An 18576-nucleotide genomic window follows, 5' to 3' on the forward strand; every position below is an offset into this window, starting at 1 on the left:
CACATTGTGCAAAGACTTGGGACAAAGAGTATTTAAGATACATTGGAGTCAGCAGAATTCCGAGGAGGACATGAAAACCAAAGAAGGCAATGGTGAGGCCTGAAGGCCAAAATATCTGCAGGGCCAAAAGTTGCCCAACCTGTGATCTAGAAATATTTCTTTTACTCATTCTTGTTTCAAATGAAATCCTAAGATAACATTCCCCACAGTACTGTCATTATATTTTAATCATATTTTGAACCCAGTATCTAAAACAAAGCAACTTGGGCAGAGTTATTCAATGATTGGAAGATTCTTCCCCCCACCCCCACCCCTGCTTGTTTCCCTGTTAAAAGCATTGATTAATTTTGCCTCGTGCCAATACGAAGTAAGCCTGAGGCAGGTAATGGGATGTTCTGTCAGTTACTGAGTGTGATTAATGCTGCGCATACACGCGCATACACGCACACACATCTTTCCGGAGGAGAAGAGCTCAAGGAAAACTTAGAACAACGTAACTATTAAAAATGCACAGATAACTATGGGAAACTATGGTGGTATTCATATACCACCCCTAAAGTTCTCCAAACCTCAACCATAAATACAGTAAATCAGTCCACATATTTCCAGCCGGGCCACTGTCTAGAGAGGCCACCGAGAATACAGAAATTGGCTGTCCGTAATACATGTGATGGACTGTACTATTCATCCATGAATTTAGTGGTGTTTCTGAGCTCACTTTTTAAAAATGACAAGTTAACACGCACAATAATGTTCTATAGCTCAAATATATCTAGACTGCAAACTCACTTACAATTCAAAAAGAAAGATCAGCTGTCAAAAATAAACTGAACAAACCACAGGTATGCAAACTGCAGTTCTTCTGTAATTACAAGAGAAGCCACCCTTAGCCTGCAATTTGTATTGTAGTAGTGTATCGCTTCATGTCCTGCATGTGGTCAGTTTTCCGTTTAGATGAGGGCTGCTTTCAAGGGAACTCATTACTCAGGTGTATTTCACAGCTCTTCTCTCATCAGAAAGAGGACAATATTACAGTTTGTTAAGTGAGGCATTTCTTTGTTCTCCCATTAATCAACACTGTCAATAACTGAAAAGTATAGGATGTGAGGGCATTTTAATACTGGCAATTATTTCTCTATTTCGACTAGAGCTTCAGCTATCAGGTGGTATAGAAATGAAATAAATAAATAAAATACTTCAGTGCACATTAAATAAATGATAAAATAAATGTTTTAAATGCCTTTTCCTAGGTGTTTCTGTAATTATCCTACACGTATTATTCATTACCATCATTTACACCCCACCCATCTTCAAAAGCATTCAATATGACATATACATTAAATACAGACATAAAATAAAATATTAAACATAGTAAAACCAAACACAACAATATCACTATCTCTACGCTCAGACTGCTTGGGATAGGAGTATACATATACAATTACTTCCCAGTGGCCAGCATACCTTTTACACTGCAATCCTATGTATGTCGGAGGAGAAGTCCTAATGAGTAAAGTGGGGCTTACTCACAAATCAGTGCGTATGGCATTGCAGCCTTAATCTGGCAAGAAAGGTGGGGATTATCCCCTTCCATCACACAAGGGATTCGAAAAAGGGAGAGGGGGGTGATCACAATGTTTTTCAAGTGCTTCCAAATCACAGAACAACATCAGGGAGGTGCAGAGTTTGGTGGCAGGCACAAGGTTTGGCTGGCTACCACAGCAGGCCAAAATGTGCAGAGCTGTGGCTTTGACCTTCTCTTTCCTGAACAACAGCCCTGTCCCCACCAACACAGTTCTGCATGGCAATAACCCTTTCAAACTAAAGGGAACATCAAAATCTGTGTGTTATGGCACAGGGATCTACTATTCAAAGGAAAACTGTCAAAGTTCCATTAAGGATTCCCAAGCTCTTTGGAATCTAGCACATTAAAGAAACCCAGTTTAGTCAGGGCACTCCTGCCTCCAAGCTTACACTACTATCTGTTTTATGTATTTAATACGTTTCTCTGTTCTGTGCATTTAATACGTTTCTCTCTGTCTCTGAGAGAGAGGGGGAGAGGGAGAAGGAGAGAGACAGAGACTGACTGTGCTCACACACACGGAAATTTTTCAAGACAAAGTAAAGGATTCAAACACGCTTCTAAAAAGGTAACATCATTACTATAGCACTGCAGTCAAATCCCAGGTTGTAGGGGAGTCTCTGAAGAACTGCATTTCGTGAAGATTAAAGTAGTCTCATTTCTGAATAAAACAAGTTAAGAAGTTTCCCTTTGGGATTCCCAGCAAATAGCTGTTTGATATCCTTCTGCAGGTAAAAACAAAATTATCCTGCTAAACTCAAACATCTGAAATTTAATGAAATATACACAGCAGTCAAGGGCTCTAATTAGTTCATCTCCTTGTAATGCACTCTTTTATTTATTTAGGAAAAAAACATTTTTTTTTAATGCCAAACGTAAGTCTTACCGATGTGTACCATCCAGATTTGATCTGTGAATGAAGTTCAGTTTAGCATCTGCCCAATAGAGCTTCTGCTCTTCATAATCTAAGGTCAATCCATTTGGCCAATAAATGTCCGCGTTGATTATAACTGAGCGGCTCCATCCATCCATCCCAGCACGTTCTATCTTGGGCACTTCTCCCCAGTCTGTCCAATACATGAACCTACGATTTTAAGAAATGGAAGGGGGAAAACACATATTATAAACAGTTCTTCCCATACCCATCAGGAGCATTTTCCAATCAAAAGGAAGACATAACTACTTCAGTGTTATTTAAGTGAATTCTCTCTCCTTCTGGGCTATATTCTAGGTAGTATTATTAAGATTTTATGCTGCTTTTCTGCCAAATAGTAGTCAAACTGGCTTACATTAATACAATAATAAAAATGCATTCAACATACAACTGTGGTACAATTAATAAGAATATCATGAAAACAATGGCAACACATTAAAACTAGACTTCAAAACCAAGTTTTTCAATAACCTATTGGATGTAACTAGGCAAGGAGTACCATAAAACTAGTGCTACTGCTAAAAAGGCTCTATCATCCATCTCCTCAAATACCATTTGGGTGGTCCCATGCCTAACAATTTGGAAGTAAAATAGGACCACCCAAAATTAAGGTAGTGGTTGTTGTATACACAAGTGACTTAGGAAGAATACAGATTATATTTGTACATTTTAAGAAAAAGAAATGGCCCAACAAGCACCTATGCTCAGTAACTTCCAGTATCCATGGAATATTGAGGGCTATTTAAAAACATGGGATGTTAAAAGTCTCAGATGGAAGGGGGGGGGGAGAGAGAGAGGAGAAATGTTGAGGGGCAGATTGTACAGCTTAACCCCTGACAGTTTATTGTATTCCTGAAAGTGGGGATTGCACATTCTGCATATGCCTATCCTGAGGCTAAAAATGTTGCTCTCTATATTATATGTAGGTTTTGAGAAGGGAGAAACCTGCCTCCTAGGACCGCCCTACCACCACTGCCACTATATAGCAATAACGCGCTCAGCTTCAGACTGGCAGCCATGGTCTAGCACTATACATAACAGTGGAGGACATTTCAGGAGGGTGAGAAAGCAAAAAGGTGTTGTTTTTCCTTTCTTCCCTCTAAAAACCTACCCCTCCCCAAACAAACAAACATGGCCTTAAAATTAAAAGAACAAGAAATGCCTTAAAACCAACACACAGCCCAAGAAGGGCTTAGTGGATTCCAAAACCTAAGAGAATGTTGATGGTATTAGCCGTGGAAAGAGCATCATTCCCTCCCATGGACATTCCAGGAAGTGTAGCCTGCTGGCAGACTAGAGAGAGGAGACCCTCTCACCACTACAAGCAGTCAACGTGTGTTTTTTTAAAAAGTTTAACCCCTCCAATCCCTAAAAATTTCACCAAACATTCCCACTCCCCAAAAGCAATAGAAATTCGACTCCCCACTTTCACAGGGGGCAAACAGAGTCACGAAATTATGAGGCAATTCCAGACCAGTGTAAGGTATCACTGTGAAGCAAAGTGCTCCATAAACAAATCTAAGTGCAAGAACATAAATGTATCATATACCTCTAAATGACACAGTATCCTGTGGTGAAAACCCACCATAAAGTAGTAAAGGATGTATTGAAAGTGTCATTTCAGTACAGCGCTCATATGTATTCTATGTTCAGTTATACAACTTTATTCATAAGAATTAAAATGTGAGGTATTATTCCATGTTAAAATATGAAATATCTTAAGTCTGAGGAGTAAGCAGCAACTATTTATACAAATTGTCAGAACTTTTATTATACTGCCTAAAATTTGAAATTCAGGGAAGTTTTCAGTTCCACTTATATCTTAAAAAAAAGAAAGCATGGGTTGCTCACCTGTAACTGTAGTTCTTCGAGTGCTCATCTGTGCATTTACAAATATGAGTTCTATGCCTGAGCATAGACTTGCCTGTAATGTTCTAAAGCTGAGATTGCTTTTGGTGGGAAACCCACTCGCTCTTTGTGTATGCATGCGCAAAGGATGTGATACCCGCTCTTCCTTCTCAGTTTGCATTGACTGATGCAGCAGCCAGGTAGAGACCAAAGCAGGAAGGAAAACAGGCAAAGAGCACCAGCAGTTGGAACAGAGGATGGATTATGTGAATGCACGGATAACCACTCGAAGAACTACAGTTACAGGTAAGCAACCTGTCCCTCATGGTCTTTGTGCACCACACACATGGCTGATTGCCAAGCTAAATTATCTGGAGGAGGGGCAGGTAGCTCAAGATATCAGCGAGGAAAGTACTCCCTGACCAAACACAGCATCCAACCTAGTGTGGCCGTCCAACTCCTAATGGTGTGCAAAGGTGAAGGGGTGGGACCAAGTGGAGGTATAGAAGAAGTACAGAAGAGTTCTTGAAAAATACCACCAAGGAAGCCACCAACCTGGTAGAATGGCCTCACACCATCTGTGGGACCAGAAGTTTGGCAATCTTGTAGCATTACTATTTCAGTGAGGTTACCAATTTGGACAAATGCTAGGGAGAAACAAAGTGCTCCTTCCTACTAATGTCAAGGGAATGTTTGAAAGTGTTCAGAGGTGAAGATGGGCTCAGGAAGAACACAAGGCGGTGATGTCAGGGTTAAGATGGAACACAGGTCTCCTTAGGTAGAAAGAACCTATCCGGACAATGGACTACCTTGTCCCTGTGTGTTGCCAAGTAAGGTGGATCTATTCCCAAAGCATGGAGTTTGCTCGCACAGCCAACTCGATGGCCACCCAAACACAACTTTCCAGGCAAGTAATCTAGGAGATCATGCTGCCAGGAGTTTGGAGGGCTTAGACATCAAGACTCCCAGGACCATCAAAAAAGACTCCAGATCAGCACTGGCCTGGCAGTTGGAGGATTAATTCGCTTAAGCATGGAGTGCAAGAACACAGAAGAAGCTTCAACAGGAGAGTGAAATGCAGAAATAGCTGCTAGGTAAACCTTTATGGAGGAAACAGCAAGGCCTTTAGATGTTAGTGAAAGTAGAAACTACAAGACATCTTGTATAGCTCAATGGGTCAAAGCCACAATGAGCCACAAATTTGATGAGTTAGGACTTTCAAATGGACAGCTTGTGATCTGCCTCCAATGCCTCTAACACCTCTGGTAGATGATGATGGATTGGACAGAACTGACATGCTGTCAGCTTTAGAGAGTGCATTTCTATGTGACACACCTGTCCCCTATCATTGGACAGAAGGTCTGGACTTAATGATATGAGGAGAGCAGCGAATTAGGGCTTCTGTGGCCACCAACAGGTCACCAGGATGCAGTCCACTTTGTCGCTCACGTTGGCTGTTTGTGAAGAAGGGAACTGGGAGGAAAGCACAGAGCAGCAGTCGCTGTCCAAGAATGGAAAAATGCATCTCCCAGAGATCTGGTGTCCATCCCCACCCTGCTGCAGAAACTGGTACACTAAGAGTTCACAACAGTGAAAAAAACCCATATGTTTCTGGCATCTCCCATCTCAGAAAGAGTCACTGAGGAACCCTCAGCGCCAACAGAAAGAGCCACTGGGAAACCGTCAGAGCCAGTGTGATGTAGTGGTTAGAGTGTTGGACTGGGACTTGTGAGACCAAGGTTCTAGTCCCCATTTGCCCATGAAGCTCACTGAACATCATGACTCCCCTGGGGGATTCCTCATCAGAGGAACAGCTTGAATCTTCGGAGCCAGATATCCCCAAGGAATAAATTGACTCAGAGGACCCCAGCACTACCCAAGATGGTCCTGGGCCCTCAGCGGTGATGCCTGCAGATCTGCCTCCTCAAGAGGAACAGACCTCAGCTTCTGAGGCAGAGGGGGATGCTGGGCAACCACCTGGGCCCTGAGAATACTGGTGCCTTAAGATTCAGGCTAGGACACAGGCCAGGCATAGAATAGTAGGGTTGCAAGGGGCCTGTAAGACCATCCAGTCCAACCCCCTGCTCAATGCAGGAATCCAAGTCACAGCATCCCTGACAGGTGACTGGCCAGCCTCATCTTGAATGCCTCCAGTGTGGGAGAGCCCACCACCTCCCAAGGTAATTGGTTCCACTGTCGTATTCAGGAGACGTTTCTCTTGATGTTCAGCCGGAATCTGGCTTCCTGTAACTTGAGCCCATTATTCTGTGTCCTACACTCTGGGATGATTGAGAAGAGATCCTGGCCTTCTTCTCTGGGACAACCTTTCAAGTACTTGAAGAGCGCTATCAAATGTCCCCTCAATCTTCTCTTCTCAAGGCTAAACATGCCCAGTTCTTTCAGTCTCCCTTCATAGGGCTTTGTTTCGAGGCCCCTGATCATCTTCGTTGCCCTCCTCTGAACCCTCTCCAGTTTGTCTGCATCCTTCTTAAAGTGTGTTGCCCAGAACTGGACACAGTACTCCAGATGAGGCCTAACCAGTGCTGAGTAGAGGGGAACTAGTCCTTCACATGATTTGGAAGCTGTGCTTCTATTAATGTAGCCCAAAATAGCATTTGCCTTTTTTGCAGCCACATCACATGGTTGGCTCATATTCAGCTTGTGATCGACAACAATTCCAAGATCCTTCTTGCTTGTAGTACTGTTGAGCCAAGTATCACCCATCTTGTAACCGTGCATTTGATTTCTTTTTCCTAGGTGCAGAACTTGGCCTTTATCCCTATTAAATTTCATTCTGTTGTCAGAATGGTCTGACATCAATCCCTGACTGGTCTGACATCAATCCCTGGCAAAGGAATGTCTGCTTGCTGAAGAGGGCTCCTCTTAAGTGAAGAGCTTCTTATGAATAGGACCCTCCTCACGAGGAGGACTTCTTTCCCATGCCTCTGATACAATGCAGCTTAGTCTTGGGTGGGGAACTAGAAGGTCCTGCATATCTCTGGTTACCTCACCCTTTTCTCACAGAGGGGCAGCTTCTCTCACCCCTGAACTGGGAAGATTTCACTCCTAAACAGGAATGCTACAAGCTCTCTTTTATTAGCTTCCCAGGCTGGGATGTTTCAAGGACCTTCGAGGGGGAGGCAGGCCTGGCCCCCCTGTTTCAAGGAGGAGAGTGTGTTTCTGTGTGCCAGCCTGGTGGTTCGAGAGAGAAAGCTATAAAGAAGAAGGTGAATGAGGAGAAGATGTTAATAAAGACAAGCAAGAGAAAAGGATAGGAAGAGATGGGCACTGAGGCAAGAGTAAAGGATCTTTGTTCTCCTTTGCCACCATTTCAATCCCTTCAATCCTAACAACTACAGGGGGATGAACTTCATAGCTTGTGATTCACCCTTGGACTGCAGTAACACATTTACTTTGTCAGTGGATACACATATATTTGTGTTGTATTTTAAAACATGTATTAAGAAGTAAATGTATTTAGGACAATTATCGAAAGATGATGGTACCATGTTACTAGTTAACAAAGTTTAGAATAGGATGCAACTTACGAGCTTGGAAGAACAGACATTACTAGGTATTTATGACTTTCTGCTAGCAGAGGTGACTGGGAGCGATCCTACCCAGTATTCTCTCTTTGCTTTTACAGCATTACAATTGAACATGATATGTTGTGTGATTGGTTACTTTAGCTTTCTTTATACTTTTACTCCCACCTCATTACAGGATGACACATCTTTATACTGTTTTGCATAGCTTGCTTACAAATCATCTTTCCCTTACTTCCCTTTTCTGCTTTTCAACTGTCCCTTACTTCTGTTTATGCCACTTTAGAACATACTGATGGTTGTTTTCGACTTATGTTGATGTTTGTCTCAACTCTTCATCTATAGCCACTATCATAGCAGATTCCTTTGGTGGGATTTATAACCTTTGCTCTTATCTATTTTGCTCAGCCTATGTCCTAATTTCATGTACCTTCCCTCACCCCTACAATATATATAACCTTAGTTGCAGTAGGTCACAGGAATAGGGTACTGGGTCAAAGGATTCATTGAAAAGTCAGGGTTTGAGGAAGGATTTGAAGGAAGTAAAAGAGGTGGCATCACACAGATGTCCTGGGAGGCAGCTCCACGCATAAAGTGCAGCAAGGGAGAAAGTGTGGAATCTTTTGAGGGAATATGAGACCTTTGCTTAGCTGAAGGTGGTGAAGCTGAATGAGAAGGTCACAACAAGGGATGTATCAGGATACAAGAACAGAGAAATAAGGAGTGGAGGGCAAGGTTAAAGAGCATTTTGAAGGTAAGGACAAGGAGATTGTGCTGAATATGGGAGTAAGCAAGAAGCCAGAGCAGGGATTTAAGGATCACATGATAAGAGATCATGATTTTGGCAGCTGAATACTAGGTATGAATAAGGGGACCAAGGTGAAACAAGAGGAGAAGGTTGCAGTAGTCAACATAAGAGTTAATCCAAGTACCTCACAATGTTCAGCTGAAACCACAGCCAAACATTTCATGGGTCAAGATTCAAAGCAAAAACAGTGCAATCATGGGAATCTGTTGTTCTCTTTAATTCCCTAAGGAAACAATCCTATGGCCCCTAGACAGCGTCTGGGAGGCCATAGGATACTTTGGATTCCTGGATCCGATGGCAGAGACAGCGCTTTGCCCACAGAGATGGGAATCCATGATTCCCCCCACCTACCCCGCCCTAGCATAGAGAGAACTGCGCAGGCTGCTGGTAGATGGTGCATTCTGGTGGGCAGGCAGGGGACTGGCCAGGCTGGGATACGAGCTATCCCAAAGCCTCTCCAGCCTCCTCCCCTCCCCCTCCAATGCACCCAGCTAGATGGGCAAAAAACCCCGTCTAGTTAAAATGCAGAGTTGGAGGAGCAGCAGAGGTGATAATTGCCTCTGCCATTCCTCCCACTTTGCATTGGATGCTCGTAAGCCTCTGAGTTTGGAGGCTTACAAGCAGGGGGAATGAAATTGATAGGATTGGGCCCTAAATCAATTATAAGGGTAGGGCATGAATTTTGTAGCTAGACCCATTAAGTTCAGAGGACGAGTCCAAGTAGAATCATTGTTGTAAGGTTAAAAAAAATCATGTCCAACAGCCAAAGTAACAGCATCTGAAAAGGAAATTTTGCTTTGTGCATCTTATGGCCACATACTAACATTTACCACCATCACCAAAAAGTCTGACAAAGAAAAGGAATAATGGTTACCCATTGGTGGAAACTGCCAAACAGAGAGGTCTGACCCTCTTATATAGGCAGAGAGCATACCCTCAAATGGTGAGGCATAAAATCTTCACACCTCAATCTGCTACTTTCATCTTCATTTTTAAAAACTGATACATTTGTGGGTTCAGAATATAGTTCTGGCACTAATTCAGGCTCATGTGTCCATAACAATACCAAACATTAAATGGACATGCACATCACACATGGGGCTAATTCACATATGCACATTCAGTACTCCTTTACTGCATCTAGAGATGCTCAATTATTTTCTTCAGTCTGCTTTTTTAAGCAACCTGACCTGATTTGTACTTTCCGGGCTAATACACAGCTGAGTATGTAGTTACCCTTCAGTTTCCACACTTCACAGAGTTCTGCGATCGTTTTCGGTTTAAAAAACATACCAAAACAGACTTAAAAATGCATGTTTTAGTTTGGGATGCATACAAAAAATAATAATTTATTGTGTTCTTTAAAAAAATGCAAATTGTTGTAGAAACAGGAGAGCCAGTGTAGCGTAGAGGTGAGAGTGGCGGACTGGGAGCCGGGAGATCCGGGTTCTAATCCCCACTTGGCCATGGAAGCTCACTGGGTGACTTTGGGCCAGTCACAGACTCTCAGCCCAACCTACCTCACAGGGTTGTTGTTGTGAGGATAAAACGGAGAGGAGATTAATGTAAGCCGCCTTGTGTTCCTTGCAAGAGGAAAAAAAGGCGGGATATAAATGCAATAAATAAATAAATAAATAAATGCAGAAATGGGAGGAACAGACTTATGAATGACATGAGAACTGACACAAACTGGAAACAGACCAATCCAAACATACCAAGTTGAGGTTTGTTGTTGGTTTGCCCATGTAAATGAACCATCACACATTAGAAACCACAGAGTTGTCATATCATTTGAAACCTAATAGTTGCCAGCTAAGGCAGTTCACATGTTCAGTTGCCACTCACAAAATCGTAAGTCGTCAAGTGACGAGCATGTTGTGTGATTCAAGACAAACAAATTCAAAGAATTCCACACCAATCATTTTCTCATACTGCAGTCCTCTTCTCCTCCAAATATTCATTAACCCATCTAATCACTAAATGAATGCAAGGACGTAACAAGGCACCAAGATGAAGTAAAATGAGGCGGCATGTTCCCAAAACTTTTTGCAGCATTAAGATCTTTAGTTATGGTATTTATCAGTTTCAGTTTTATATAACACTGAGGTATGTTCACTGACTACCAGGTTTCATGAATAAAGAAAGGCTCCGGCCCCAGAGAACTCACTGAAACAGATCAGGTGAAAATGAGCTGCAAGGAGGAATGAGTAGGGGGTCAACATCATTTCTTCAGAAGAACCAGAAACTGCATTAATAGTATTGATCTGTCACCTTGCACCAAGAAGGAAAAGGGGGGGGGGAGCCAAGGGCTTCATTGGGCTTCAATCTTTACATATGGTCAGAGTCAAGGGGATATCTGCACCCTATGAAGCCCAGAATTCAGCAAGTTTCAATTGTGCATGCTCCTGGATTGCGAGGCTCTGCCATGATCATCTACCTGTCATAGGCCAATTGAGTGGACTCATTTTAAAAATGAATGCACCCACCATATTTGTTGTAATGTAAAATGATGGCGAAAGAAAAGCCAAGATGAAACACAACTGTGGAGACCTTTTTTTGTTTAATTGGACAAAAGGTCTCCATTTTTAAGGCAATCTATCTGAAATTTTGAGATCTGAGTTTTGCTTTCCCCCCACCTCCCTTCCGATCCCTTTTCCTTTTGTGGCGTGTCTCTGAGATGGTAAGCCTGATGGCAGGAACTCTCTTATTATTAATCTTTGCAAGCTGCTCTGGGCACCGTTTTTGGCTAAAGCGCTGGGTTAAAATGTTGTAAATAAGTAAATTTGGCAGGTCTGATGCCTGCAACTGTCATGCCATTGCAATACTAAAGTTGTAAGCAGGAGAAATTTAGATGGGCCTTCCACTGAAACTGGAAAAACAAAAGCAAAGGTAAAATTAAAACATGGGCATAAAAATGGCTCTTTCCAGGCCACCTACCAGCTCGTGCTTTCTAAACACTTTGGGGTTTGCCATAGTTCAATGGTACATGTTTTGCACTCAGAAGGACTCAGGTTCCATTCCCAGTATCACTAGGTAGGCCTAGGAAAGAATCCTGCCTGAAACTCTGGAGAATCACTGCAGGTCAGTGTTGACTATACTGGGCTACACAGACCAGTGGACTGACTCAGTGTAAAGCAGCTTCCTATGTTCCTCTGACTAAAGTGCATGTGCAAAGACACAGACTGGTTAAGAGCATTGTTGTTCTGTGCTTATGTGGTGGTGAAGCTGGGCCAAGCAAGGCAGATGAGTTAGACAGGACAGAGACACAATATAGGAAAGGACTGTCAAGAGGCAGAGCAGAAAGAAACAGTGGAGTGAACTACAGAGTAAAATATAAGACATATAGCAGAGACACAGCTTCTAGGTGCCTACATTCCCCCCCACTTTTGCTGCAAAAAAACTGTCATGGCTTCTGGGCATAAGAGAGACCCTCTTTGGGGTTGTTGTAACATACCATAGAGTTGTAAATTAACATGTTCAGTGATTTGCACCATTGTTTAAGTAATATATGGGGAACTAGGAGTGGCAAACTTGCTTTAAATCAATCCACCCTGATAGTGAACAAAGAATTACAGAGAGTATTGCCTAAAATGGAATGTAGTAAACTGAGCAAGGTATCTCTCTGGTATAAGAAAGTTTTAGATTAAGAACAGACAACTATTCCAGTGATTTCCATTTCTTTAAAAAGATATTCAATTTCTTTACAATATAAAGGGGAAGAATTGGTACCTACAGCTTCAAGATTATTTCACACAAAAGCATCTCTTTCTTTAAAGTAATTGCCAGCAAAGGAGCAAAACAAAAACATTATCAACAAATTTCACCCATCCTGAAATGTTAAGAAAAAAAAGTGTTCTGACTCTTTGCTGAAAATAACTTTAAAGAGATGCTGTTTGGACTAAATTGTCAACCATTGTTAACAGACTAACAACAAAATTCTGTATCTAAGCAGTTAAAAACCAGTAGCCCAATACTAAATATGGATGAGGTCAAAGAATACTTACCTACCTACTTGGGAGTGAAAACTGTTGTCAAGTAGCAAAAAGGGAATAAAAATAATATATGATAAGCTAATGGGGCTACTTGTAGTTTGCTCTATTAGGGAAAAATACGTTTCATTAAACTTATGGCAAAATATATACTGCGAAGTGGTGTGTGCAGGGAGCGGGGAGGGAGATAATCCATCTAATACAATTCTTAGGCTTCCTTCACCCCTTCAAATGCATTATTGTGAAACTCTATGGGGCATTGACCAGTGGTCTCCAAAGTGGGGCACGCAGTCTGAATTGAGCAGCTTCCCACTGCCCCAAGAAAGTGCCACTGTGTGCAGTGATAGCAGTCACGGGGGCAGCAGGATGGGACAGGAGCCGAGAGGGAAGCTCCATGGTATTTGTCTCTGGGTTCTAGTCCTATCCCATGTCTGCCACGGCCACCGAGAGCAACTGCGCCAGTCTGTGCCAGGCATGGCAAAGGAAGGCGCAGCTGGTTGCTCAGCCCTGGCACCAGAACAGCTGCCATCCTGCCGAAGGAGAGTGGGAAGATCAACCCTTCCCACTCTCCTTGGACAGAATGTGTCAGGGTGGACACTGAGCCCACAGAATCCCAGAGTAGTTCTGATTCTGAGGAAGAGCAGCCGCTCCTGGGAAAGGAGCATGCTCATCCTTCCCAGGGCCAACAGCTGGCAGAGATTCCTCCCACCGGCATTCCTGGCATAGATAGCAGTCCCAGGAGTGAGAGAACGCGGGAAGAAGACTTGCTGAATGGGCAACGCCGACGCAGGGAGCGGTGCCAAATGGAGGGCGCAGAAAGGAGGCGTAGTGTCCGGTTGGCGCGCAAACAACAGTTGCGCCCAGAGGATCCAAGGGAAAAGGGGAGGGACTCTCCCTAGCCCATAAGTTCAGGGTCTGCCAGTGATTCCCTTTCAAACGGGGACCAATTGTTCCAACTTAGGGCATAGGTACTCTGCTGCTCATATCTAGTTGCTAACAATAGAGTTGTTAAGTTGTAAAAGAGGAATAAAGCTTTGAAAAGAATCCCTTTGTCTGTGTCTGGACTTGGCTACTGGATTAGACTGAGAGAGGCTGCCAAGGAACCCTTGACAGAATGGAGCCGAGAAGGAAGTGTGTGCTTTCCCCTCAGCTGCCACCCTGCTGAAGGACAGCAGGAAGGGTTAACAGCCCAGCTGGCCAAGCTGCCAGTTGGCCAAGGAGCAGGGACCATCATGCTTGTTCGACGCTGCACAGGGTGCGCGACCAGGACTCCTGGCTCAGGTGCAGGCAGAAGCCCAGCCACACATGCCTTTCTCCTCCTTGCAAGTTAACAATGGCACCTTCGCTCGATCATTTGCTTCCAGAGTTTGCAATGTGTGCCCAGTTAAGTGGATTTATGGATATTATCTGGTAGTATCCCCATCTAGGTGGATTGGGATTTACCCGAGACCTCACTCCTCCTCCCCCTCCGTCTGCTTTTCCCAGAGTGGGTGCAGGGGGGAGGAGGTGCGGCTGCGCCCCCATTTGGAGTGTGATCTGCTGCGCCGGTTGCTCATGGAGCTGATGCTGGAAGAGTGCGAGCAGGTGCGCCACCCAGGTCGGGCACTTTCCCTGGATGTGCTCCTATGGGAGCGCTCCCTGCGCCCAGTTCCCTCTTGGGGTGAGGCCTTGCGTCTGATCTGGTGAATGGCCTCCTCAAGGAGATGTAGCATGGACCTTCCCCCCTCTCAGAGCTGTGGCGGGGGTTGGCCCTCAGGGCCGGGCTCCAGGCCCTCTGCACTTTCCTCCAGGGGCTCCCATGAAAGGGAGTGCGGGGGCCTGGAGTCCTCCATTCCCACCCTTTCTAAGGCTCCTGAAAGGGGTGGGAGACTTGGGTAGTTTGTGGCTAGGTGGGGGGGGCAGGAAAGGGTCCCTGTCGCCGCTTGGACTCGCCCTCTCCAGTCCACTCCTGTTCCTTTTCGGGGGGGCAGCAGCAATGGAAGCCACCGCTGACCCTTGTAGGCTCCACTGTCCGGGCAGGCCTCTCTCCACTGCATCCATGTGGCTGCTGGCAGGGAGGGGGCAGATCGCGGCACCTGCCTCAGAACAGCGGCTGTGGGTTCCCTTCGCTCTTGTGCAGGAGGAGCTGGAGCATTGAGGCTTCCCCAGCGCCTGTGTGGTGGTGAATGAGAAGCCCCCCCGGGGGGGAAGTCTGTTTCCATCACCCCTCCACGAGCCGACCCTCTGTATGCCAGAGGAGCAGTCACCTTCCCCACGTCACGACTGCACGTCGCTCCTGTCTTCTGTCTTCTTTTGTAGTTGGTCTTGCGCACGAGAGCCTTGGAGAACGCTGCCTCCCACCATGAGGCAGGAAGTTGAATTGGGGTGCATGGGGAGGCCCCACCTCCTCCAGAAGTTCGACTTGGAGACTGCCTTCCCAGACCCAGTGGCAGGGCCCTCCCATACGGGCTGGCCTCCACTTGATGGGAGAATCACATATCTGCAAGACAATAATTTCTTCTAACACCAGCCAATCAGGAAAAGCCTCCAATGCATAAACCAAGCTGTCAATTTGAATGGTATTTGTGCGATGGAACGTTATCAGGAAGATACATGTGCTATAGATTATCTTCTATTTAAACATATATCCTGATTTTTTATTGTGCCAAGTTGGAATGACGGCAAGAATGACTGCAAGAAGGGAAAGCAAGTATACACACAGAGAAACAATGTATGCATGAGACAGTGAAAAGAAAGATGAGAAGATAGGCCAATAAGAGATGAGAAGCCACCAAAATTCTTAGGTTTAAATTATAGAGCAGGAGTGGGCAACCTGGTGGCCTCCAGATGTTTTGGACTACAACTCCTATAAATCCCTGACCATTGGTCATGCTGCCTGGGGCATATGAGAGTTGTAGTCCAAAACATCTATGGCTTACTTCTGCTCTAGAGCAACAACATGTATGTACCTCAGCCATATGTATGCTCACTAATAGCGCAACATTTCTTAAAGTAACACGTGGCTTTCAATAGTGGCTAAGTGAAGTGATCTGGAAGATTTTACAAGACATCTGGAGGAAAAAAGTAATAAAAGAGAATCAAATACACGCAAATAAGTTTGTGCATTCTCTCCCCCTGCACGCACACACACACTAACAAGACACATATTAAGCAGCCAGTCCTGTCAAAGCCTCCAACTAAGAACGCCATTCGTTTCAACTTCAAAAGGGAACGTCAGAGGCAAGAAAACTTGTTTAAATCAGAACCAGATTACCAATTCCAGCTTCCTACCCTGTTCCATTGTCAAGAGGCAACTACACACACCCTATGTACAATTTCCATTGAAAATCACAGCAGAATTATATTAGTTATAGAACTAATATAGAATTATATTAGTTATAGAACAGCAGAATTAATATTGTAACAAGGATTTTAAATTAATTCTATATATTCAGGAAAGATAAGATATTGGATCCAGACTCATTAGGACTTAAGTCATTACCAAACTCTCACATTTTCTGAGTTAAAACAAAGTTTGTCACCGTCAACTTTCGATTGGTTACATGGAACAGGAATTTGTGTGCCCCATAAACATAATACTCTTGTGTTTCACATTTATGAATGCACTGCACTCCCAATATTTGACAAAATATGCAAAATAATTGCACTTGCACAAATGTGCTAACCTCCATTAGTTAATGTCCATTAGCACTTAACTGCATTAACTATTTAGCACAAGTAGAATGAAATTCTGGAAAAAAGAAAATCTGATTCTATTGATGAGAGGATGATGAAATGAAAGACGCCTGACAATCCGTGAAACACAGACAGAATTGATTTAACAAAATCCATACATCCCTATTTATACATAAAAGCTAACATAGGGCTTTAGTAAATATATATTCTCTCTCTCCTACTGGAGTGGTCTTTGAGCTGGTAAAAATAAAACTGCTTGTATAAGTCAGAATATGAGTTTTTCTGATTGTCGTATTTGCTGAACAATTCCTACTTCCAATATCTCGTATGCTTTATAACTGGTTATAATATATAATCCAGTCTTATAAATGGGAGCCAAAACATTCAGAGTTAGGCCACATCTTGGCATTTTATCCAAATGTGAAACAAATGAAATACTTTTAAAATTACATTTATTTTATTTCACATTTGGATAAAATGCCAAGATGTGGCCTGACTCTGAACGTTTTGGCTCCAAATCCACCTCAAGATAGTTGTAAGTTCCACTGAAAGCAATGTACAGCTTTTATATTCCAGCTTTCAACAAAAGCATTCTTCAAAGTAGTTTACATTAAAAGTTTCAAGTTAAAATCATTTTTAAAAATATCAGCAGACAAATTTCTCCCAAAACTAGAAAAAAGTTTTTAGCAGTCTCCAAAATGAGACAAGCAAGTTAGATAGCTGGATCTGATGGGGGAAGATTTCCATGATTCCAGAACCACTATAGAAAAGCTTTGCTCCCAGCTGATGACAATCTAACATCCAGGAAAGCCAGTACCTGGAACAGGGCTTCACCAACTGATCACAAAGCCTTGGCCCGGGGTGGAGGTGAGGGCGAAATCACAAAACAGTGAAGACACTCCATGAAATCTTCAGGACTAACTTGCTTCATTGGGACTTTGCCGAAATAACAAACTGCATGAGAGCCTTTGTGCTTAAGCACTCTGGATTGCAACTGAAAAATTGCGTTATTTCTATAGCTTTCCTAAAGAACATGCAAGCTCAAAATGTGTATCAGTTGTACTTTTTTATAATAAAATATCCTCATACTCATTTCACTCTTGGGATTGAAGCCTTGCCTTTGGTGCTGCCCTTTTTACAACTTACTTTAAAATGGGGTGAACAACCCATAGCAAGCCCACAGAACCATAGCGACCCTGCCCACTTTCCCCCGCAGCCTAGCCAATCAGCTCGACTGTAGGGGGACAACAACGTTGTCTTGGTGCTGCTTTAGCTGCCCTGGGAAAGTGATGTCACTGGAGTTCCTTGGGAGACCCAATAACCTCACCTGCAAATAAGGTGTTTCTCCGCTGCTACCAGCGGTGGGGAAATAGCAATCTCACTGGAGGCTGGGAAGGCTCTCAACAAACCCTAGATCTCAATGGGCAGGGAAGGGACGTTTAAGCCTCCCCATCTCTGTGCACAGCGGCAGATGTGCATGGAGGGGAGTGGAGTGTGTATGTTTGCAATATGGGGGATGTCAGGGTTGCCACTGGGCTGGCAGAGTAGCTCAGAGTCTGAGGAGGAACCGCAAAATGTGGGGGAGGACGTTTCCCAGGCCTGGACAGAGACGGATAGGCAAACTCCTCAGGCTTCAAAAGCACAGCTGGATGGAGAGAGCCCCTCTTCACACACCCCTGTGAGAGATAGCGAACAGGGAGAGGTGGGGCTGGTAGAGCCTGAATTCTCAGACGCCAGGCACAGATGGAGAGCTGAAAGAGATGGCAGGGGCAGAGCTTAGGCGATCTGCCCGACTGGCCCTGTGGGAACAGCTGCGCTTCAACTCCTCACAAGATAGAGATCCCCCCCATCCCTTAAGTTAGGATAGCAAGCTCATCTGTTCCTCAAATGGTGGGCAACTTTTGAACTCCCTGGCGGCATTTCTGTGGTAGACTGTGGGTCACTGACAATTAGCATCTGAATGACCCACTGAATTAAGTGGATTAAAGAGCCTTGGAATTGAAGTCTCTGGTCTGTGTTTTGATTTGGCTTTTGAAGTTTACAGTAGGGGCAAAGGGAAACGTGATGGGGGGGGGAAGAGCGTACACACACACACGTGCAGGCCCTGGCCCCAGATGCAGCCCTCGGGGCTAATCAGTTGTGCACCCCCACTTTAGAATGCAAATGCCAATCATAAACAAACGATTGTCAAGTTA

General features: G+C 44.0%; 1 protein-coding gene across 17 annotated transcripts in view; it reads right to left on the reverse strand.

The window, feature by feature from the left end:
* Positions 1–18576, reverse strand: part of LRP6 (LDL receptor related protein 6) — a 179443-nt gene that overhangs the window by 127438 nt on the left and 33429 nt on the right. For 15 of the 17 annotated variants that reach the window (XM_084811353.1, XM_084811354.1, XM_084811355.1 and 12 more), the window contains one exon: positions 2469–2666. In XM_084811353.1, coding sequence (XP_084667479.1) covers positions 2469–2666 — 198 coding nt within the window. The other 2 variants (XM_084811352.1, XM_084811356.1) reach the window with 2 other exon arrangements.

The sequence above is a fragment of the Heloderma suspectum genome, chromosome 7 (assembly GCF_057233095.1).
Source record: "Heloderma suspectum isolate Gila_16-S chromosome 7, 16-S_ref, whole genome shotgun sequence".
Classification (NCBI taxonomy): Eukaryota; Metazoa; Chordata; class Lepidosauria; order Squamata; family Helodermatidae; genus Heloderma; species Heloderma suspectum.